The 23790-nt window shown below is 40.5% G+C and overlaps 2 protein-coding genes, 1 long non-coding RNA gene and 1 pseudogene across 3 annotated transcripts; all 4 read left to right on the top strand.

Annotated features, from left to right (window-relative positions):
• Positions 1–107: 107 nt before the first annotated feature.
• On the top strand, positions 108–20167 carry LOC126588331 (cyclic nucleotide-gated ion channel 1-like; annotated as a pseudogene).
• On the top strand, positions 4686–9112 carry LOC126606107 (uncharacterized). The gene is made up of 2 exons (XM_050273534.1): positions 4686–5285; positions 5779–9112. Exon 2 carries the CDS (start codon positions 7823–7825, stop codon positions 8495–8497), a length of 675 nt encoding a protein of 224 aa, XP_050129491.1. The 5' UTR covers positions 4686–5285; positions 5779–7822; the 3' UTR covers positions 8498–9112.
• A 112-nt stretch (positions 20168–20279) lies between the features above and the next one.
• LOC126606200 (uncharacterized) lies at positions 20280–21270 on the top strand. Its single transcript, XR_007617155.1, has 3 exons — positions 20280–20325; positions 20855–20938; positions 21176–21270. It is a non-coding gene; the product is annotated as an uncharacterized LOC126606200 (long non-coding RNA).
• A 203-nt stretch (positions 21271–21473) lies between these two features.
• LOC126606123 (glyoxylase I 4) lies at positions 21474–23769 on the top strand. The gene is made up of 5 exons (XM_050273536.1): positions 21474–21643; positions 21737–21905; positions 23022–23105; positions 23180–23383; positions 23497–23769. Exons 1-5 carry the CDS (start codon positions 21578–21580, stop codon positions 23583–23585), a joined length of 612 nt encoding a protein of 203 aa, XP_050129493.1. The 5' UTR covers positions 21474–21577; the 3' UTR covers positions 23586–23769.
• Positions 23770–23790: the final 21 nt, after the last annotated feature.

Here is a 23790-nt window from a genome sequence, read left to right as displayed (position 1 = left end):
TTGACTACTAATAATTGACATTATTTTCTGGTACTTGTATTTTACCTAGCTGGCTTGCTCCTGAATTTCGTTACCAGAGGATACAAATTATCATATGAACTTGAGTTATGGCGGAATCCAATTCTGATTCAATTGTAATCATACGTGTTGGAGAGGAAAAATTCGGATCGTCCAATCTTCCAACAAGTAAATCTTGTAACCATGATGAGAAGCCCACAACACCATCTTCACTCTCCATCAATGAGGGAGGAGGGAACCTGTAAGAAAATACTCTAATGCTCAAGTCAGTATTTGTTCATAATGCTTACAAAATATGAAATGATCTTATACTTCTCTTTTTCTTCCCCGTTCTAATGGGATTCTAGGCCCTTTATAGGATAAAAAGCTTGGGCTCCAAATCTCATTACCTCACTTCATGTTATGAGTAGTGGCTGATTCACGTTTCTTTATTTTATCTCCATTCCCTTATTTTTAGGATGCATGGGAAGTGGCTAGTTTTTAGGATACACTGACCCTTAAATTTTTGCACCCACAATAAGGTTCGTTTGTTTCTTTAACTTTAAGATCATTTCTTGTCTTCTTTCTTTTTCTTTACTTTAATTATCAGAAATGGCATAATTATTATAAGTTGAAAGAAGAATATTGTTAAATGAGAGGGGACGGAGGGTTTATATGATGATAAGTTTGTGATTGAGGAAGGTGAGATAATGAGAAACGTTGATAGGCCTTGGGGCGATTTTCTGTGGTTATCAAGCTATTGGGAAACTTACTTCTGCATAGTCATAATAATAATAATAATAATAATATATTATTAATTGTTGTTGTTATTATTATTGTTATTGTTGTTGTTGTTATTATTATTATTAGCACATGCTCACACAAAATGTGTGTGAAAACATTTTTTTTTCTTGTTTTTTTTAGTACATCGATATTTTTACAGTAATGAGAGGAGGAGTTCGGCTAAACCACATAATGAGCAATCTAATTTGGTATCAAACTTGCCATCAATGAGTTTCGAATCTAAGAGTAGGGAGGAAGAGAGTGAGATAGAACATGAGAGTGGGGGAGAGAGGTGAGAAAGGTTTTTTTATTTTATATTTTATATTTTATATTATATATTTTCTAAATTAAAGATGTTAGAATCACATGTGGGTGAGGCTTACAAAAAGAACAATAAAATTTGGTTTTTGATATGACATTATTGCCAATATTTTTTTGGGAACTTTAACGAAAAATTTACGGTACTGTTCACTTTAACGAAAAACCACATTTTTACATTAAAAAGTCAAACTTGATATCATTCACTTTACTCTTTATTTTGTCATTATCGTTAAAACTCAAAGTTTTCAAGTTCTTTTCATTAGTTTTCCTTATTTTTTATTGTTGCTCAGTTTCGATTAGAGGGTTAAATAGTAATTTTATGGGATTTTGGTTGCACAATCAGGTTTTATTAATGTAGTTTAGAATATTATTATGGGAATCGTTATTAGCACTCCAAAAATCTAATTCTACACTCCTCACAAGTGTATTTTTTTTTCTAATTATAAAAAGTTTGGAGTGCTAAATGAGATTTTTGGGTTGCATTTGGTGTACAAACACCCCTTTTCACTCGGTTCGGTGGAGCCCACTCCAATTTTTGGGCTAAATTTTGGGGGAAATATGGCCTTGGTTTAGCATTTAACATTTAGCCCAAATTTTTCCCTTGGGTTGGATTGGGTTTGGGGGGAAATTTTGGGGAGTAATTTGGCTTTTGGCCCACCATTGGAGTGGGTCTAATAGAACATTCTTTGTCAACCAAAAGATGATGAAATGACTATTTAGTCTTCTATCACAAAAAAATAATGGGCGATAATGCAATTTCACATAACCATATTTTACTGTTTTTTTTATTGAAGCTTCACCTACATGTGATGTTAAGATATATCTAATATTAAAATAAAATAATAATAAAAAAAAAAACCTCCCATTCCCACTCTCATCCACGTTCTCTCCTCTCCTTCCTATTTTAAAAACAAAAGTAAAAAAATGTTCATACACATAAAGTGTGTGTGCACATACTAGTAATAATGATTTGAAGTAAAAGCATAAAAGAAAATAAATGATGAATATAAAACCCTCTTTATCTTGCCACTTTGTATTATGGTCTAATGATATTATTCTTCACTTTAAATCACATTATTGCTAGCCCATTGTGAGGCTAAACCCAGACACTTCTCCTTAGTGTAGATAATCATTTGTTAAAAAAAAAAAAAAAAAAAAACTCTCTTTTATCTTTATTTGTGGTAGAGAGAATGTGCCGGTTTTATATAGTCTTTGGTATAATGGATTGAATTGAAATGGAATAACTCTCAAGAGAATAATTTTTCATTTGAGAGGATTAGAAAAGAATTAGACATGAATAAAATTTCTCCATTCTAATCCTCCTATTTGGAGAGGATTGCAATGAATAACTATTGTTCTTGAGTAATTCATTTCCTAAACCCAATTTATAATATGTTTATTGTGTCTTGTACAGTAATCCAGGTCGTGGGAATACTGTAGAGGAGGGGAAAGCTTCCAAGGAAGGTGAAGGACACAGAAGTAAGCCACAACGTCATCAACCAAAAATATTCCGGCCAAGATGGGGTACTATATTTGCAGTATCATCTGCATTTTCTCTCTTCCTTGATCCCTTGATGTGCTATATTCCGTCCATCGTCGAGAAAGACACTTGCTACTTTTGGGACAAATGGTTGATGTGGACATTTTTAGTTTTACGATCAATCGGGGATCTCTTTTATGCACTGGACATTGTTGTTTTTCTGAAGAGATTTCACACCAAACTTAGTGACAAGTCTTCTGCATCGGCCTTCTCCACAGAAACTATTAGTGATCATCATGTGACAACACATCGTATTTTCATCCACAAGAAATCAGATAGGTTCTTAGCCAGTTTGTTATTTCGCATTTGGGTTGCTCTTCCCGTTCTACAGGTAAGACCTACGAGAAGGTGATCTGTTGCAAGTAATCAAATTTCACATTTAACTCCATGCATGCACGATACCTAGATTTTATTTGATATGTATATATATGTAGTGATCACCCCTGATGTAGCAGGATATATCATATATGTAAAGGGAAATCGAACGAAATTCCCACACTAGAATTCACTAGCAAATAAGCTGAAGTCCATCATCAATCTCGAATATTTCAGAAAATAGAAAAAACTCTAAACTTGAATTGATCACAAACCTATAAGGCCAAGATGACCTATTTATAATGTGACACATCGAAAGTTATAAATAAAAGGGATCATGAATGATCACTCTTAAATAGGTTTCTTGAACACCAGAGAATTGAGAAAAGCTCTAGAATTATGATAATGGACGCACATTAGATAGATTATTATGTAAATTATTGATTTAATAGCACTGGTTAGCCAATAACCCAAATTAACTGTTGGTTGAAATGTCTCCAGGCAATATTGCTCATTGGAAAGTACACATACTTTGATCATTCTATGCTTATTTTACTAATTCCATTCCAATATACGTTGAGGGCTTATAACGTGTACATATATGGCTTGATCGGCGTGCTAACGTAGAGAATGGAATAAGATGGCTCAATGGTCTGTTAGACTTCCTTCCGTTCATCATCGCTTCTCATGTAAGTTCAAATCTTATTTCCGATGTGGGAAGAAAAATCTCAATTTTCTTGTAACCTTATTGTTGAGATATATGAGTGTATATATGGTAAACTTTTTAAAATTAGCATGGTCCACCACCAACATATTTACTAATATTGTTTTTAACATAACCACATATCATTAGAGCATGTTTTTTTCCATTAAAGGCGTCCGTGCTATTAGCATTGAACCTTCTGCGTATAAACTGTAAATTATCTTGTTAAGTCTTAGATGTGAGTCGACGATCTATTCTCCAACAATAGGTAGTAATGCTCAAGCATTAATTGGTTAGTAAGTTAATACAATGCTAACTACTCATTTAGGACACTCTACAACGTTGTTATCTCATCATTTTAAACAACAATTTTTAAAATCAACATATCCAAATAAGGAAAACTTTCACAATAACAATCAACAGTGCAAGTAGTGAAATGTGAGACTATCTATTCTCCAACAATAGGTATAGAAATGCTCAAGCATTAACTGATTAGTAAGTTAATACGATGCTAACTACTCGTTTAGGACTATCTACAATGTTGTTATCTCATAATTTTAAACAACAAATTTTAAAATGAACATCCAAATAAGGAAAACTGTCAAAATAATAATCAACAGTGCAAGTATTGAAATGATGTCCTATTTGGATAACTTCTTCAAGCTTGATTTTTGAATTGACCTAAAAAATCAGCCGGTTGGATAATGAGATGACGTTATATATGGGCTTAAACAAGTAATTAGTATCATAATAATATATATATATATATGTATGTATGTATATGTATATACTGGTTACTCCTTGAACATTCCTATATATATTAGGGTACAATTTCTCGTATGGTTTTGAATAAACAAAGGGAAGACATTTGAGAATACTGAATAGGAGTAAGAGCATGTTTACTTCTTCTTTAAAGGCCATCTATTTGAGGGGTGTGGTGCCTTTCAATATTTTTATATTTTTTCAATATATAGAATTATGACTCCTCGTATTGATGTGGGAAAATATTGCAATATGTTGATGCACAAAATCAGCGAAGACTTTGGTACAACAGAAAGTGTCAGGTTTTGTGACCTTCGCTTGGTTGCTTCGGTCACTAGTGAGGATAAGTACGTAAATGAATAGAGACAGAGAAGCAAACACAGGATGTACGTGGTTCACCCAGATTGGCTACGTCCACGGAGTAGAGGAGTTCTCATTAATTGTGAAGGGTTTACACAAATACATAGGTTCAAGCTCTGGTTTAGTGAGTTCTAGTGAATAGTTTAGTACAAAATGACATTAGAGATTATTGTGGGAGAATGATCCCTATTTATAGAAGAGAGTTTCTAGTTTTGTTCTAATATTGACACATGTCGTGTTGTGATTGGCTTCTGATGTTGACACGTGTCGTGCTGTGATTGGCTTCTGATGTCGACACGTGTCGCATTGTGATTGGCCTTCTGGTTGAAGGGAAACTCTTCTGGGTCCTTGACGGTATAACGTTGACCGGTGCTCAGTAGTTTCGGGATTAGTCAAGTATGGTACAAACAGTGCTCCCCTAAGTTCCCGAGTGAGGGAAGCTCCTCGGTTGGGGACTTGCAAGATCCAAGCCGCTGAGTAATCACGAAACTTCTAAGTACCGAGGTGTGGTATCGTCTTCACTTGTCTTATCTTTCTCATAGGTAGATGTGGCATTTTCTCTGGAAGTACGCTTCCTCCATCCAGGGGTGGTATCTTTAACCGATGAAGATGCACAAGGTAATGTATCAATTTCACTTGAAGCTTACTTGTAGTTTCGGGCTTGGTCAAGTGCGATACAAACCCTATAGTATAGAGTTTCTAGTTTTGTTCTAATATTGACACATGTCGTGTTGTGATTGGCTTCTGATGTTGACACGTGTCGTGCTGTGATTGGCTTCTGATGTCGACACGTGTCGCATTGTGATTGGCCTTCTGGTTGAAGGGAAACTCTTCTGGGTCCTTGACGGTATAACGTTGACCGGTGCTCAGTAGTTTCGGGATTAGTCAAGTATGGTACAAACAGTGCTCCCCTAAGTTCCCGAGTGAGGGAAGCTCCTCGGTTGGGGACTTGCAAGATCCAAGCCGCTGAGTAATCACGAAACTTCTAAGTATCGAGGTGTGGTATCGTCTTCACTTGCCTTATCTTTCTCATAGGTAGATGTGGCATCTTCTCTGGAAGTACGCTTCCTCCATCCAGGGGTGGTATCTTTAACCGATGAAGATGCACAAGGTAATGTATCAATTTCACTTGAAGCTTACTTGTAGTTTCGGGCTTGGTCAAGTGCGATACAAACCCTATAGTAGGAGTCCCCCAAGTCGCCGAGCTAGGAGATCTGCCGAAAGAGGTGACAGACAAGGTAAGCAGTCAAACTTCCAAGTAAGCAACCCAGGATCAGAGGTTTGACTTCGGCTTCCGGTTGATTGTTCTCCTTCTTCTTGTCTCTCATTCAACTGCCAGGATAAGGAGAAGCAAATGGATAAGAGATGATATGAGATACTTTTGCTTTTGAAGAAGTAACTTTCCACAGGCTTATTCTTGAACTGTGCTGGAGGGTTTTCTGGTTCCCTTCAGAGTATAAGGCCGACTCAAGAATTTGAGGGTCAAAACAAGTCCATCAAATCTAGAGTACGTTCGACCTTGATGATATGGGATACTTTTGCTGTTGACGGAATAATGAATGTGGTATGGAAAGGTGTCGTGCTGTAGTGATCTGTTTCAGCTCACCGTTGAACCTTCTGCTTCAATCTTTTGCATGGCAGAAGTGGTGTGCAACCTTTGCATTTAAATGGTCCTTCAGAACATTCCTTCATAGTGACTCATCCACGCTTGGCAGCTTCAGTGTAAAGAGCCAATATCTGATCAACTGTCATGAGGTATTTGCCGGTGGAATTCGTGACCTTGACAGCAGTTGAGGATGAGTACTCGAGAGCAATGCTAAGTAAGCAACCAGGCAAAGGTTCCAGGCAGTCAGTTCCAAATTGGAGGTTTGATTTCAGGTTCCGACTGACTGCTCTCTTTCTCCTTGTCCTGCAGGTGTGGACAAGGACAAAGACAAAGACAGGGAGAAAGCATGATATGGGATACTCTTGCTTTCGACCCTGATGATATGAGATACTCTTGTTCTTGGTGTGGCTTATTTGCTGAGGTATTATCGGGGGGAAATAAAGCTGAGTATTTCGAGAGGTTATGTTGAGGGTGCCTTCTCGAATGCGAGAAAGGGTTGAGCATTTTTGCAGGTTTGCCTGTCCGTTGAGGAGGGAGGTCGATGTATATAGGGATTTCCCAATAACAAGTAGTAATGCTATTCCTTTACCCTTCTTGGTCACAGCAATGTAGTGGGAGCTGCCAGCTTCACGTGTTTTAATTTTGTCAGAGCACTTTGAAAAAGTGGTATGTGATATCTGGAAAGCTGATGTTACGTGTGAAGATTACAGACAAGCTTTATCTAAGGAAATCTGGCTCTCGAAGTTCTGAGAGTTGTGCCTCTTCGGTTTTCGAACAAGCAATCCCGTCGAGGATCTGACTCTCGAGATTCGGAAAGCGGTGCTACTCCGGTTTTTGAGAAAGTAATTATGTTGGGAGTCTTTTCTCGAATGTGAGTAAAGGTTGGACGTTCTTGCCAACCTGTCTTGCCGCAAAACACGAAGGTCGACACACATAGGGACTTTCCAGTTGTCAAGCAGTGGTGCTGTTCCTTTACCCTTGTGGGTAATAGTAGGGTAGCTGGAACTTCGAAATTCTCGTGCCTAAACTTTGTCAGAGATCTTTGACAAAGTTATATGTGGTACCCGAGGAGTTGATGGTGCATATGGAGAGCGGTGATTGAACAGTAAGATTCACGTGCTTTCTACTTCACCAGAAATCTTCGACAGATTGCCCGTAATTTCCGCAAAGCTGAGTGTGCATGTGACAGGTGCTGACGAGGCTGAAAAAGCAAGTGCTTCTTCGATTTCTGATATCTGCTCTCGTGGTCTCTGAGCAGCCCAGCTTTTGAGAAAGCAAACGCCTCTTCGATTTCTGAAGCTCCGTCGAGTGCAGATTTTATAGAGGCTGGCATTAAGTTCCACAGCACACTTGAATCTCTACCAGTAGAAGCTAATTTCTTGCACTTCTAAGATCTTGATTTGTCTGACCTCTTCCCTCTTCAACACATTTGAAAATGTCTGGACCCTCCGACCGTCGTTTTGACTTGAACCTTGGAGAAGAGACAGCCACGCCTTCTCCAGACAACATATGGCGCCCATCCTTCATATCCCCTACTGGTCCTCTTACCGTTGGGGATTATGTGATGAAGAATGATATGACCGCTGCAGTGGTGGCCAGGAACCTTCTCACTCCCAAAGATAACAGACTACTTTCCAAACGGTCTGATGAGTTGGCTGTTAAGGACTCTCTGGCTCTTAGTGTTCAGTGTGCAGGTTCTGTGTCTAATATGGCCCAACGCCTATTTGCTAGAACCCGTCAAGTTGAATCATTGGCTGCTGAAGTGATGAGTCTCAAACAGGAGATTAGAGGGCTCAAGCATGAGAATAAGCAGTTGCACCGGCTCGCCCATGACTATGCTACAAACATGAAGAGGAAGCTTGACCAGATGAAGGAATCTGATGGTAAGGTTTTACTTGATCATCAGCGGTTTGTGGGTTTGTTCCAAAGGCATTTATTGCCTTCGTCCTCTAGGGCTGTACCTGGTAATGAAGCTTCAAATGATGAACCTCCAATGCCTCATCCTTCTGGGGTTTTGTCAAGTACTGAGGCTCCGGATAACCACCCTCCGGTGCTTTCTCTTTCTAGGGCTCTACCGACTGCTGAGACTTCCCCTAAGCAACCTTTGTGAAGGCTCCCTTTCGTTTGTTTATTTTGACTCATGTATATGTACATATTTGTGGCTTATCGAAAATATTAATAAATAAGCTTTGCTTCATTTCAACATATTGTGTTAAATACACCAAAGCCTTCTTCATAAAGTTCTTTGAATTTTTTCTTTTGTTGAAATCTGTATTGTTGAAACTTTGTGAGTGAAGCGTGTAGTTTGAGGTAGTGTTCCCTTAATTTCCCGAGTGAGGAAAACTTCTCGGTTGGAGACTTGAAAAATCCAAGTCACTGAGTGGTTGTGAGACTGCCGAGTATCAAGGTGCAGTAGCATATGGTGGGAGTCCCCCAAGTCTTCAGGCGAAGAGAGTTGCCGAATGAGGTGTCTCGCTTGTTACTAATTTGTCAAAGTAACGAATCCTTGTTTCGATGTCACACATTCGTATATGCTTTATCTAAAAATATTTCCAACTTTTGTGTGTTTGATGCTGCATGCTATTGACTAGACAAGATCAAGTGCAATTAGTAGCTTTTCTCTCTTTTTCATCTTTTCTTTGGTGGAATTGCTTTTCGTTTCCACTAATCAGCCTGAGTGGATGCAAGATAACACCATTCTCTATAGCTCAGATTGCAAAGTCGTCTTCATAAAAGTTGTTCCTTATCTTGTGAACTACAACATATCCAAATTTGAGATCCATCGGAGTAGTACAACTTCAGAAATTCAAGTATGATGAGTAAATGTTCATCAATTTTCTGTTAACCCGTCAGACTTGTTGTGAGCTTCGAAACTCCATTTTCTCTTGTTCAGATCAACATACTTTCTTCATGGAAGTTGTTCCTCATCATCTCTTCCATAACATATCAAAAATTCAGAACAAACTAACGGTTGAATATTTCCAGATCTTCGAAACACCGCAGCAGCTTTGAAGCTTGCAGAAATCTGACCGTCATGTTTGGAGCTTCAACACTCTAACTTCTGTTGCTCAAATAGAAAAATTTCCTTCGTGAAAGTTGTTCATCTGCTCAAGAACTATAAGATGTCCAAAATTCAGCTCCACTGGAATTAGCTTCGCACTATCTTGATGAAGAGTGTGTGAAGCTTTTATGTGTTTTGGTGTTGAAATTTGGTATTGTAGGTGAAGCTTTGGGGTTGAAACTTGATAGGTGAAGCTTTGGTGTTGAAGCTTTATAGGTGAAGCTTTGTGTTTGAAGCTTTATAGGTGAAGCTTTGGGGTTGAAGCTTGATAGGTGAAGCTTTGTGTTTGAAGCTTTATAGGTGAAGCTTTGGTGTTGAAGCTTTATAGGTGAAGCTTTGTGTTGAAGCTTTATAGGTGAAGCTTTGGGGTTGAAGCTTTATAGGTGAAGCTTTTGTTGGCACCATAAATTGATTGTGCTTCGCACTATCTTGATGAACATAGTGCGAAGCTTGAGAGATTGATACTTGTCCTCCATTGATGAAGCTTTTGTTGGCACCATAAATTGATTGTGCTTCGCACTATCTTGATGAACATAGTGCGAAGCTTTGGAGATTGATACTTGTCCTCCATTGATGAAGCTTTTGTTGGCACCATAAATTGATTGTGCTTCGCACTATCTTGATGAACATAGTGCGAAGCTTTGGAGATTTATACTTGTCCTCCATTGATGAAGCTTTTGTTGGCACCATAAATTGATTGTGCTTCGCACTATCTTGATGAACATAGTGCGAAGCTTGGGAGATTGATACTTGTCCTCCATTGATGAAGCTTTTGTTGGCACCATAAATTGATTGTGCTTCGCACTATCTTGATGAACATAGTGCGAAGCTTTGGAGATTGATACTTGTCCTCCATTGATGAAGCTTTTGTTGGCACCATAAATTGATTGTGCTTCGCACTATCTTGATGAACATAGTGCGAAGCTTTGGAGATTTATACTTGTCCTCCATTGATGAAGCTTTTGTTGGCACCATAAATTGATTGTGCTTCGCACTATCTTGATGAACATAGTACGAAGCTTTTGAGATTGATATTTGTCCTCCATTGATGAAGCTTTTGTTAAATTTCCCAATTTCCAATTTCCTCTTCTTTTTTTTTTTTTTTGTTTTTTTTTTTTGTTTTTTTTTGGGAAAACTAGAAATTTGAAAATGTGGGAGAGACAACGTATACAAATTTTGCTTCCATACTGTTAAGCGAGAGATTGTGATGCAAGCCACATCTTGTAGTAGTCGAAGGTTTGGATGAACCATATAAATTGAATTTGCTTCGAACAGTCTTGATCAAAAGCGTTTGAAGCGTTATATGAGTTGTAGTGTTTGCATTGTTACAGAGGAGAAATGTCTGAAGCAGATGCAAGAGGGTTGAAGAGCTTGATCTTCGTATACCATGCATTGAAGCCATTGTTGGCTTGCAATAAGACTTTGTTGGTGACTATAGCTCTTGTTAGGCATAAGTGCTCCCCTAGTTGAGTTGTAAAGCTTGATGGTTTTTTATTATCTGTGAATGCTAGGAGTTCACATGTACAAGTTGTACCACTCGTCTTCTGGTTAATGGAATGAATGGTAGGTTGCTTTCATCACGTGGTTGGTGGTACGAATGTGAATTCCTTAATCACCTTTCATCACATTTCATCACCTGGTTGGTGACATGAAGGAGAGTACGCGTTGTACATTTCATCACCTGGTTGGTGGCATGAAGGAAAGTACGCGGTGTACATTTCATCACCTGGTTGGTGGCATGAAGATGAGTTTCTTCTTCACCTGATTGGTGATAAGGGTGGCAAGTTTCCAAATAATATTAGAGTACGGGTTGTACATTTCATCACCTAGTTGGTGGTACGAATGTGAGTTCCTTCATCACCTAGTTGGTGAGAATAAGGGCAAGGTGTCGAGGCACATTGTGGCAAATGTCGAATGACACAAAGTGTGTTGAACCCTTTCGAAGCACAGTTGGCTTATGTATGGATGTGTTGGAATGTATGATGTTTATGCATGAATGTGTTGGAATGTATGATGTTTATGTATGAATGTGTTGGAATGTATGATGTTTATGTATGAATGTGTTGGAATGTATGAATGTGTTGGAATGTATGATGTAGATCCTTTGTATAGTCTTGTTGACACATACTTAGATTTTGTTTTGTATTGGAAACATTTGCGTTGAAGCTTCAACACTTGAGTGTTTCATTGCTCAGAATGGAAAAGAGTTTATGGCCGAGTTGGCTAAATCACCTCTTTATTGAATTCATACCAAATGGTCTTTGTTACATAGGATGCCGAACGGCTGTAGCTTAACACTTGTACAATGTGAGTCTTATTTGTAATAGTACTTCAAGTGGTCAGCATTTCATGGATGGCCAAGGGTCTTGCTGTCGGAGTTTCTGAGCTTGTAGGAGCCAGGGCGACTGATGCTGACGACCTCGAACGGTCCGTCCCAGTTAGGACTGAGTGTTCCTTCACTCGGGACTCTATCACAGAGTAATCTTTTCTTCAGTACCCAGTCTCCCACTTTGAAAGAGCGAGGTTTGACCCTTGAGTCGTAGTAGTTGGAGATGCGCTGCTTGTAGGCGACATTCCTCAGGTGAGCCTGATTTCTGTGTTCCTCGACTAGATCCAGGTTGAGGGTGAGTTGCTTGTCGTTCTCACTCTGTATGTAGTTCTGGATTCGGTATGTTGCTTGCTCAAGCTCAACTGGGACAACTGCTTCTGTACCAAAAGCAAGTGAGAATGGAGTTTCTCCTGTGGAAGTTCGATATGAAGTGCGGTATGACCAAAGGACTTGGGGTACGAATTCTGGCCAACAACCTTTAGCTTTGTCCAAGCTAGTTTTCAGAGTGCGCTTGATTATTTTGTTAACGGCCTCGACTTGTCCGTTAGACTGGGGATGGGCTGGAGAGGCAAAACATAAGTTGATGTTGAACTTAGAGCAGAACATCTTGAACTTCTTGTTGTCGAACTGCCGCCCATTGTCCGTGACTATCGCATTGGGAATGCCGAATCTGCAGAGGATGTTCTTCCATACGAAGTCTTCTATTTTTCCCTCAGTAATGGTTGCCAAGGGTTCTACTTCAGCCCACTTTGTGAAGTAGTCAACTGCAACGATTGCATAGCGGACCTTGCCTTTCCCTGCAGGCATTGGGCCGATCAAATCAAGTCCCCATTGGGCGAAGGGCCAAGGGCTGATCATAGGAGTGAGCGGCTCGGGAGGGGAGTGAGGGATAGTTGCGTAGCGTTGACACTTATCACATAAACGAGATATTCTGATGGCATCTTGGTGGAGTGTTGGCCAATAGTATCCTTGGCGAAAAGTCTTGTGAGCTAGGGATCGAGACCCAGCATGATCTCCGCAGACTCCTTCATGTATTTCCCGAAGGACAATTTCCGCCTCCGCAGGTGTAAGGCATCTTAGGTATGGCAGGGTGAAATCGCGCTTGTAGAGTTGGTCATTAATGATCAGGTAGCGGGCAGACTTGTATCGAATCTGCTTAGCTTGGACTTTGTCAATTGGGAGGGTGCCATGAGCAAGGAATTTATAAATTGGGGTGATCCAACTATCTTCTTGTTGTAAATTGTACACCTCCGCGACCATGGTGCTTGGTTCTGCCAACAATTCGACATGAATTTTTCTCCCAATCTTGTCTTCCACTGCCGAGGCAAGGCGAGCCAAAGCGTCTGCATGACTGTTTGCCGCTCGAGGAACTTGGGTGATCTGGTAGTGGAAGTGCTTGAGCAAAAGTCGCGTTTGCGCAAGATATGCTGCCATGGAGCTATCCTTAGCATCAAAGTTGTTTGTGACTTGGTTGACCACTAATTGGGAGTCACTGAAGATATCAATTCGTTTAACCCCAAGGTGTTTGGCCAAACGCAAGCCTGCTAAAAGGGCTTCGTATTCGGCCTCGTTGTTCGATGCCTTGAATTTGAAACGAAGAGCGTATTCCATCGCCACTTTGTCGGGGGTAGTGAGGACTAATCCTGCTCCGCAACCCTGTTGGTTGGATGAGCCATCAACATACAGACTCCATGCTGGGGTCGTTGATTCTACTTTCTGAGCTTCCGATGGTAATGAAGCTACTGTTTCAGGTGTAGAAGCAATGTCAACAGGATATGTGAAGTCGGCGATGAAATCTGCTACTGCTTGACCTTTTTCGGCTGGTTTTGGTTGGTAGGAGATGTCAAACTCACCCAATGCTATCGCCCATTTGATCATTCGTCCAGACGTGTCAGGACTCTGAAGTATCTGTCGAAGAGGGTGATTGGTAAGCACGATGATGGCGTGTGCTTGGAAATAAGGGCGAAGTTTCCGAGCAGACATGACCAATGCTAGAGCTAATTTCTCAATGTTGGAGTATCGTGTCTCCGCATCTTGTAGGGCCTTGCTAGCGTAGTAGACGGGTCGTTCGACACCACTGTCCATTCGAATAAGAACAGAACTGACTGCTGAAGCCGAAACCGATAGATAGATGATGAGAGTGTCACCAACTTCTGGTATGGAGAGCAGAGGGGCTTTACTCATGTACTCTTTGAGGTTCCTGAATGCCTTGGCACATTCCTCCGTCCATGTAATGTACTTCTTATTTCCCTTGAGTGCTTTGAAGAAAGGAGCACATCTGTCTGTGGCCTTAGAGATGAATCTGGTTAAGGCTGCCACCTTGCCAGTAAGGCTTTGGATGTCTTTTGAAGTTATTGGCTCTTTCATGTCGAGGATTGCTTTGATCTTTTCAGGGTTAGCTTCAATGCCTCGTTGGCTAATCATGAAGCCTAAGAATTTGCCAGAGCCCACGCCGAAGGCACATTTGTTGGGGTTCAACCTCATTCGATACCTCTTTAGAATGGTGAAAGTTTCAGATAGGTTGGTGATGTGTTGGTCAGCATGTTTGCTTTTGACTAGCATATCATCAACGTAAACTTTCATGCTCTTCCCAATTTGTTCGGCGAACATTGAATTGACCAGTCTCTGATAAGTTGCTCCTGCATTCTTTAGGCCGAAAGGCATGACTTTATAGCAATATAGTCCCCTGTCAGTAGTGAAGGCCGTGTGTTCTTGGTCTGAGGGGTTCATGAGGATTTGGTTGTATCCTGAATAAGCGTCCATGAAGCTCAAGAGCTCACACCCTGCCGTAGAGTCTATAAGTCTATCAATGAGAGGAATGGGGAAACTATCCTTCGGGCATCCTTTGTTTAGGTCGGTGTAGTCGACACACATTCTCCACAAGACCTTTTGAAGCAGGAGACTTTCCTTGGTCGGATTTTTCTTAACAAGGACAACATTTGCTACCCATGTTGGGTAATTGACTTCACGGACGAAGCTTATGTCCTTGAGTTTTTCAACTTCTGCTTTCATCGCCTCGTATCGTTCAACATCATAAGATCTTCGCTTCTGTTTTACTGGTTTGGTCTTGGGATCAATACTCAAGTGGTGACAGATGATATCGGGAGAGATGCCCGGCATATCTTTATATGACCAAGCGAAGACCTCGGCGTTCTCTTGCAAAAAGGAGATCAGCGACAACCGAAGGGGTGGTGACAAAGTGGTGCCAATATTCACCATGCGGTCTGGATGGTCTTTGGAGATAGAGATTTTCTCTAACTCTTCAGCGGGTTGTGCTTGCTGGGTGAATGAGTCATCTCGAGGGTCGTCGGGTTGACTGTTGCCATCCTGAAGACCCGAGTTGGATTCATCTGGACTGGTCTTTACGACTTGGTTATGTATAAAGAGAGTCTCCTTGGGGACAGGCAGGTGTTGTTGTTTGACTGAAGTGTTGTAACATGATCGAGCACTAAGTTGATCTCCCCTGATGTACCCATTGCCGAAAGGGGTTGGAAACTTCATCAACAACATATGTGTGGATACCATGGCCTTGAGATCATTGATGCATGTGCGCCCAAAGATGACATTGTATGCCGTCGGGCAGTTGACCACTAAGAAGTTAGTGGTAATAGTAGCTGTGTAGGGGCCTGTACCAATGGTGAAGGGTAAGTGTATACTCCCTAAAGGTTGCACGATATCGCCAGAGAAGCTTATCAGAGGAGAAATCGAGCGATCGAGCAAGTGTTCAGCTACATTAAGTGCCTTGAAAGCTTCAGCAAACATGATATTGACTGAAGCACCTGTGTCTATCAGGATTCGTTTCACATCAAAATTTGCTATGTGAGCTTCCACGATCAGCGGGTCATTGTGAGGGTAGATGATACCTCTTTCTTCCTCAGGTTAGAAACATATTGGATCCCAGTTAGGCTTTTGATACTTGCCTCCTCTGATGTCTTCCACGTGAAACACTTGATGGCCAGGTCTCAAAGTTCGTTCACTGCTTTTCATGGCCCTATTGGAAGATTCAGACATGGGTGTGCCGCCGCTTATGGAATATATCACATTCACCTGGCGTTGGTTACGGTTATCCCTTGGAGGGTGAAGGAGGAACTGATCAATTTTTCCTTCACGTGCCAAAGCTTCAATATGGTCACGGAGGATAATGCACTTCTCACTATCATGGCCATTATACTCGTGGTAGCAGCAAAACATGCCCGTGTTCTTCGTGGACTTGTAATCTGGCTGTCTTGACTTTGGCTTTAGTATCAGGTGAGCTATATTGGGGTAGATGGCAGCACATGTAGCATTCAAAGAGGTGTATGTCTCATACCTCGGGGTAGGGCCTGTCTTGACACGTGATTGGCCCACTGCGTTGACTGCCTGGGGGCGGGCATTATTGTGACGATATCCTGAGTTATCGCGATAGTGCCCCTTGTTCTTTTTATTAAAATGAGATTGGTGAGGATTGAAGTCCTTCCTTTTGCCCTGAGATTGATATGTCTGCTGACTTGGCGTAGCATTAAATGAGGCAGGGGGGTGTGCTGCTACCATTTGGAAGGTTGAGGTCTTTTCATTCGGTTGGATCTGGCCTCCACTCCCTACTTGCTGATAAGGGGTGACTGTAGGGGGTTTCCCTTGATATGTCATTGCCTCGGTGGAGGCATGGTTGTAAGCTTGTGTCATCACCTCAGAGTAAGTCTTCCAAGTGTTGGCATTGATCATGTACTTGAAGAAACAGTTACGTAAGCCTGCAGTGAAAGCCTTGAGGGCGGTCTTGTCATCTGCCTCAGCGCAGCGAGAATACTCATGGCTGAAGCGGCCAGCGTACTTTCGTAATGACTCATCCGGCTTTTGGTGAATAGTGTACAAGTCATCTGCGGAATGCAAGCGATCGGTCTGGAAGATGTGTTGAGAGACAAACAGCTTTCTCAACTCTTCAAATGAGTCTACTGTCTCAGGTGGAAGACGGCAATACCAGTTTAAAGCTCCGCCAGAGAGGGTGGAGGGGAAGAGAAGGCACCGTTCTTCGTCGGTGTGTCCCCGGTATACCATGGTGGACTCAAAGAGGTTAAGGTGTTCAATCGAGTCTTCCCTTCCAGTATAGAGCTGTAAGTCAAGCTTCTGCTTTGTCTTCGCTTGGAGGGGAGTGTTGAGGATCCTTCTTGTGAGAGGGCCAGGCCTGGGTTGGTTCCAGTCAGGTATCTCGGCTTGACGTTCAGCCTTCAGCTTGTTTACTTCCTCAAGGAGCTGCAGGACAAGGGGGTCCTGAGTGGAGTCGTGCACCACTGAAGTTTTCTTCTTTAAGTCCCCATCGCCTCTTGGAAGTAGGAAAGTTTGATCAAGATAGCGTGATCTTTCTCTGGACTCGCCACACTGACTTCTAGAGTGAGTATGTCGGAATGTTTCCGAGCCCCCAGTACCTTCATATTCTTCTGGGACTTGTTGCCCCTTCTCTAGATTGGCGGCTGGCCTGGGTCGTGGAAGAGGACCGAGTCTTTCAGAAACCCTTGGGTCATTGATCTTCGAGCTTATGTGGATGGGATTCTCTCGACGTTGCTTTAGGAAGTCTCGACAATCGCGATAGACAGCTTTTGATCCTTCCACATCCTCTGTGAGGAGGTGTTTTCCTCTACTTCTCCTGCTTCGGGTTGAAGCAGCTGGGTTGAGAGAAGTCTCATGTTGATTATCACATTGATGTGTAGCTCGATCCCTATCAGGGATGTTCGTGTCGGATATCGGCGACCCTCCGTGTTGGGGGGCATTCAGTTGATTGTTGACCTCGACAGGGGCGACGAGCTTGTGTGTTTGAGCCTGCCTAGCCTCGTGAAGCATCTCGAAAAGTTTTTCATATTGTTCCTGGAGGACTTCATTCTTCATCGCTATCTTGTTGTTCTGAACCTCTAGCTCATCGACTTTAGCTTGAAGAGTAACTCTATTTCCTTCCTGCTTTCGTTGCTTCATACTAGGTCCAGCAGGGGTGTCATTCTGTGTGCTGTGGGTTCTTTCGCTCCCCATATCGGAGAGAGATGCTTGGCCAAAAGAGAGTGTACGAGCGGTGGAAACCAGCTTGACAAAGCTGAAGAGAGTGGGAATAAGCGTCGTTTCCCACAGACGGCGCCAAATGTTGATGCACAAAATCAGCGAAGACTTTGGTACAACAGAAAGTGTCAGGTTTTGTGACCTTCGCTTGGTTGCTTCGGTCACTAGTGAGGATAAGTACGTAAATGAATAGAGACAGAGAAGCAAACACAGGATGTACGTGGTTCACCCAGATTGGCTACGTCCACGGAGTAGAGGAGTTCTCATTAATTGTGAAGGGTTTACACAAATACATAGGTTCAAGCTCTGGTTTAGTGAGTTCTAGTGAATAGTTTAGTACAAAATGACATTAGAGATTATTGTGGGAGAATGATCCCTATTTATAGAAGAGAGTTTCTAGTTTTGTTCTAATATTGACACATGTCGTGTTGTGATTGGCTTCTGATGTTGACACGTGTCGTGCTGTGATTGGCTTCTGATGTCGACACGTGTCGCATTGTGATTGGCCTTCTGGTTGAAGGGAAACTCTTCTGGGTCCTTGACGGTATAACGTTGACCGGTGCTCAGTAGTTTCGGGATTAGTCAAGTATGGTACAAACACAATATATATAGAATTACATTCTTAAATTACATGCTACAATCACAGAGATCGATTCAAGATTAATTAGTTCTAATCTAACACCATACTTTTCAAACACACTAATTACAATTGCAACGTATATTGTCCTTCAGCTTTACGGATCCATGTGGTACTTTTTGGCTGTGAATCGAGAGATAAAATGTTGGCTGGAGTATATCTGTAAACATGAAAAAATATGCGAGCTTGGCACAGTTGATTATTCCTTCCATTGTGGTTATTCTTCTCAGAAAAACAATGAGATGATCAGTATCCCAGGTTTAAAACAATCATGCCCAGTAGAACTTCCAAAAAATATGACATCGTTCCCTTTCGATTATGGTATATATCTGTCTGCTCTCCAATCTAATATGACAACGTCAAGAGATCTTCCAAGAAAGATCTTGCACTGTTTTTGGTGGGGCCTGCGAAATCTGAGGTTTGTATTTGTATGACTTTTTCATGTTTGATCGCCTATAAATTAATATGCATATTTATGTTGTAAACTCATCAACGCTGTGTATATCTATTTAACCCTCTCAACAATGTCGTCTTTGATGATATCTCTCCATTTCATTTTTTTGCAGTTCTTTTGGTTCAAACCTTCAGACCAGTTTCTACGCTGCAGAAATCATCTTTTCAGTTATGATCGCTATAATTGGCTTGGCACTATTTTTAGTATATCTCAATTCAAGAGTGCAACAGGTTGGTGCGGTGATCAGTACTCTGTTAAGAAAAATTTTTGTGTACTCATGTACGTAAGTATATTTCTGGATTTAATGAAATCGTCATGAAATTGCTTTATAGAGTTGGTAAACATGCAGGGGTTAGAAAAAATGGCCGAACAGCGCAGATTGAGACAGAAGATGAAAAAGATATATCGAGGCTTAATAAAAAGAATACGTAACATGAGCCCGCACCACATGGATTCCCTGAAGAAAGTATGCAACAAGAAATCTTTTAATGTAACAGTCACTAAAGATAATATTCGTCATGTGTAATTAATTGTATCTAATTAAGCATCGGTATGCAGGTTCCAATTCTTGGCAGAATACGTGAAACAGGGTTGAAAGCAATATCTGAGCATCTAAAGCCGAACATGTATACTAGGGATGAGTATATTATTCGAAAGGGTGAACCGTTGCGGAAGATGCTGTTCATCTGGCAAGGCACTGCTTTGAGCTACACAGCTACTAAAGGCGCAACAACAAGTGTTTGCAAATGCCTTGAGAAAAATGATTTCTATGGAGAAGAACTTGTAATTTGGGCATTGAAATCTGCCTCATTTTCTGAGTTGCCTATCTGCACTACAACCCTTGTGTCCCAATCAAAAGTTGAAGCATTTTCAATCACGGCAAACCACTTGAAGTCTGTAGTCGCTGAGTTTTGGTGGCACTTTAGATGGGAGCTTCCTCCCTCTCGGTTGGAGTATTTTGCAGCTTCTTCCACACAAGCAGCCTGGTGCCGCCACCATGCAAAAAAGCTAAGAGATCAACTGGTTGGGACAAATAATTAGTAGATTAGTAAGAGCATTTTGGAGCATCGTGTGTTTTTTGAGTTGATATCACTTTTGTTTTGTGTGTGTTTTGAGCTGGTATTGCTTTGGTTCCTCTTTATGTTGCTTTACTCTCTTTTGGCCTTGGTTTCCCTTCAATGCGGTGATGTGTCCTGCGTTTTGGTGTGTAGTATGAAAAGTGTGTAATCATTGACATGCATGAGAACGATATTCTGAATTAAAAGCTCAAATTATGGATCATCTTCTTCAAATTCAACATGGAGTGGCGGAACAGTTTGTGTCCATTGATATTTGTAGCATAATGTGAGTAATGGTGCTGGTATTAATGTCGTAGGTGTCTAAGGTCACCGTTGAAGATGTACTGGAGAAGCAATCAGTTGGTGCTCGGGACAAAAATGGTAACTCATTTTATTCTGTGATCACATTTTATTTGATTTCCACTAATTGTTTTCTAAGCTGGGTCTTGGAAATTTGGCGTCACTCATTGGATCGTTTTCACGTTTGGGTTTCGGATTTGGGTTATTTTTTTGTATGATCTTATGGTGTTTTGAACAAAACATCGTATCCAACAAAAGTGAAATTTAATTGTATGATATGATATAGTTAACACACTCCAAATTGCGTACTTAACTCAACCTTCCGGACATTTTCGTTTTCAACATTGCTTGCCTCGTTACACAAAATGATGAGCTTTTCTTCTGTATCTGCAAATCACAATGTGACACATACGCTATAAACTACAGGAAAGTTAGTTTAGAGCAGTGTGCTATCTCTCCACTTACTTTAGTGTAGATTGCGGCTCGAATCACGGAAAGTAAAGCTGTTGTATGTATGTCAACTGTGATTTATATGTGAAGAAAAACGCACGTTGACCATGTTACCCTAGATTAGAGTCTCTTAATTGTTCATCTTTTGATTCTGATGCAGATTTTGGAGTTGTTGGTGTCCACCATGTCGGATTGTTGTGTGAAAACCTTGAAAGATCTCTCAGCTTTTACCAAAACATTTTAGGTAAAGATATCAAATTCCTCATCTTTTACTTACATTTTAAAAGTGCATGACAAAATAGATGGATAAAAAATAGAAAAATTAATGAAAATGACTTTAAAATTTTGAGTTTTAACGATAAAGACAAAATAAAAAGTAAAGTGAATAGTACCAGGATTGACTTTTTAGTGTAAAAATATGGATTTTTGTTAAAATAAACAGTACCGGGAGCTTTTCGTTAAAGTTCCAAAAAAAAAAAAGGTCTTGAAATAAATGAGGCCAGACCACATGACAAGCTCCCCTTCAAAGGTGCCTGGTTATGGGTTGGTTCAGAGATGATTTATCTGATTGAACTTTAACGAAAAACTTTATTTTTTCATTAAAATGAATAGTATTGAGAGCTTTTCGTTAAATGTAGTATTTTTTTTTAATCCTGAAGGTCCATTTTTTCACGGTTAAGAGCAGCAAATGAGGAAGGTTTTAGCCTATAGGGGTATTTTAGTACTTTTATATCAATTTTGGGTTATAATTATCATAAATTTAACATTACGAGTATAGTGGGGTCTAAATTCTGATTCTTTTTCCAAATTTCCCCCAAAACACAGCGAGCCAGGAGCTGTAGGGAATGGTCACAAAGAACACAGGTCATCGACAAAAACCCAGATGAGCAGCTGCTCTTCCATGGCTTCCCTTCTCATCCCACCACCCACTCTTCGTCTCCAACTCAAGGTAGTTTTATCATTTCCCATTAATCCATTTTCATTTTTCTGATTTTATTTTAATTTCTTTTATTTAGGGTTTCGTTTGTTTGATCTATTGCAGGAGGATGGGATCAGAGTCAGCACTGTGCTTACGAACTTATCATCTAAAATTGACCGGACCTGTCTGAGAAGTTGCAGACGTCAGGGACGGTGTTTTGTGACGAAAGCTCAGGTCACCGTTGAAGAAATTGTACTGGAGAAGCAATCAGTTGGTGATCAGGACCAAAAAGGTAACTCCTTTTATGCTGTGGTCACTTTGATTTGAATTCCACCAATTGTTTTCTAAGTTGGGTCTTGGAAATTTGGTGTCACTCATTGGATCGTTTTCACGTTTGGGTTTCGGATTTGGGTTATTTTTTTTTTTGTAGGAAATTTTAACGAAAAACTCCTGGTACTGTTTACTTTACCGAAAAATCACATTTTTACACTAAAAAGTCAATCTTGTTACTATTTATTTTACTCTTTATTTTGTCCTTATCATTCAAACTCAAAGTTTTCAAGCCTTTTCATTAGTTTTTCTTTTTTTGTGTGATCTTACGGTGTTATGAATAAAACATCGTATCCACGAAAAGTGAAATATAATTGTATGATATGATATTGTTCAACACACTCTAAATTGCATGCATAAGTCAATCATTGGGACATTTTCGTTTTGAACATTGCTTCCTTTGTTACGAGAAAGGACGACCCTTTCGTACCTACAAATCGCAGTTTGACACGTATGCTACAAAATACTCCAAAGTTAGTTTAGAACTTTAGAGCAGTGTTGTCCCTCTCCACTTACTTTAGTGTAGACTATGGCTCAAATCACAGAAAGAAATTTTTTTGTATGCATGTCAACTATCATAGCAATAAACATAAATTTTTTGTGGGTGTTAAAGGTTTATGAAGTTTAATTGGATGGTTTTCATGTTTGGGTTTTGGATCGACTGTTTTCAGTTATTTTTTGTATGATTTTACGGTGTTTTGAATAAAACATCGTATCCAACAAAAGTGAAATTTAATTGTATGAAAATGATAATGTTCAACACACTCTAAATTGCGTACTTAAGTCAATCTTCAGGACATTTTCGTTTTGAACATTGCTTACCTCGTTACATGAAAGGAAGAGTCTTTCTTTTGTACCTACAAATCACAATTTGACACATATGCTACAAGCTACAATAAAGTTAGTTTAGAGCAATGTGCTCCCTCTCCACTTACTTGGTGTAGACTATGGCTCGAATCACGAAAAGTAAAGTTTTTGTATCATGTCAACTGTGATTTGTATGTGAGGAGAAACGCATGTTGACCATGGTACCCTAGATTAGATTCTCTTACTTGTTCATCTTTTGATCCTGATGCAGATTTTGGAGTTGTTGGTGTCCACCATGTCGGATTGTTGTGTGAAAACCTCGAAAGATCTCTCAGCTTTTACCAAAACCTTTTAGGTAAAGTTATCAAATTTCTCATCTTTTACTTGCATTTTAAAAGTACATGACAAAGTCGATGGATCAAAAAATAGGTCTTGAAATAAATGAGGCCAGGCCACATGACAAGCTCCCCTTCAGAGGTGCCTGGTTATGGGTTGGTTCAGAGATGATTCATCTCATGGAACTTCCAAATCCCGACCCTTTAACCGGAAGACCAGCCCATGGAGGTCGTGACCGCCATACTTGTATTGCAATCCGGGATGTGTCTAAGCTCAAAGCAATCCTCGACGACGCTGGCAAGCTTTTCTTTTCCTCATCTGCAGTTCATTTCATTTTCGATAACATTTGGAACGAATGTTTGATCTATGAAAGGAATGTGGACGGCTTACATGGCTGTTTTTGGCTGCAGGTATTACCTACACGCCTAGCAAGTCCGGGAGGCCTGCGATTTTTACACGAGACCCGGACGCAAATGCTCTGGAGTTTACTCAAGTTTGATAGCTGAGAGTTGCAGGCTTAACCTTTATGTATCAATCCCGTCGTGGTTACATTATGTTTAGACACACTAATTGAGATTAGTAGAGTGTTGTACAGGTTATACATAAAACGATCATTGTTATTTGGGCTGCTGGTGTAAAGAGCTTCATTACATCATATTATGATAAATTGTTAATTTGGATCATCTCCGGACTTCACTGTTCAA

The sequence above is a fragment of the Malus sylvestris genome, chromosome 2 (genome assembly GCF_916048215.2).
Source record: "Malus sylvestris chromosome 2, drMalSylv7.2, whole genome shotgun sequence".
Classification (NCBI taxonomy): Eukaryota; Viridiplantae; Streptophyta; class Magnoliopsida; order Rosales; family Rosaceae; genus Malus; species Malus sylvestris.
The sequence above is the reverse complement of the archived record's forward strand: the minus strand, read 5'-3'. Positions and strand labels throughout refer to the sequence as shown.

Excerpts from the sequence above, each read along its gene's own strand:
- LOC126606107 (XM_050273534.1), top strand. The coding sequence starts at position 7,823 with ATGTCTGGACCCTCCGACCGTCGTTTTGACTTGAACCTTGGAGAAGAG.
- LOC126606123 (XM_050273536.1), top strand. The coding sequence starts at position 21,578 with ATGAGCAGCTGCTCTTCCATGGCTTCCCTTCTCATCCCACCACCCACT. Across the intron at positions 21,644-21,736 it reads CTCTTCGTCTCCAACTCAAG|GAGGATGGGATCAGAGTCAG; the intron begins GTAGTTTTATCA and ends GATCTATTGCAG. Across the intron at positions 21,906-23,021 it reads TGGTGATCAGGACCAAAAAG|ATTTTGGAGTTGTTGGTGTC; the intron begins GTAACTCCTTTT and ends ATCCTGATGCAG.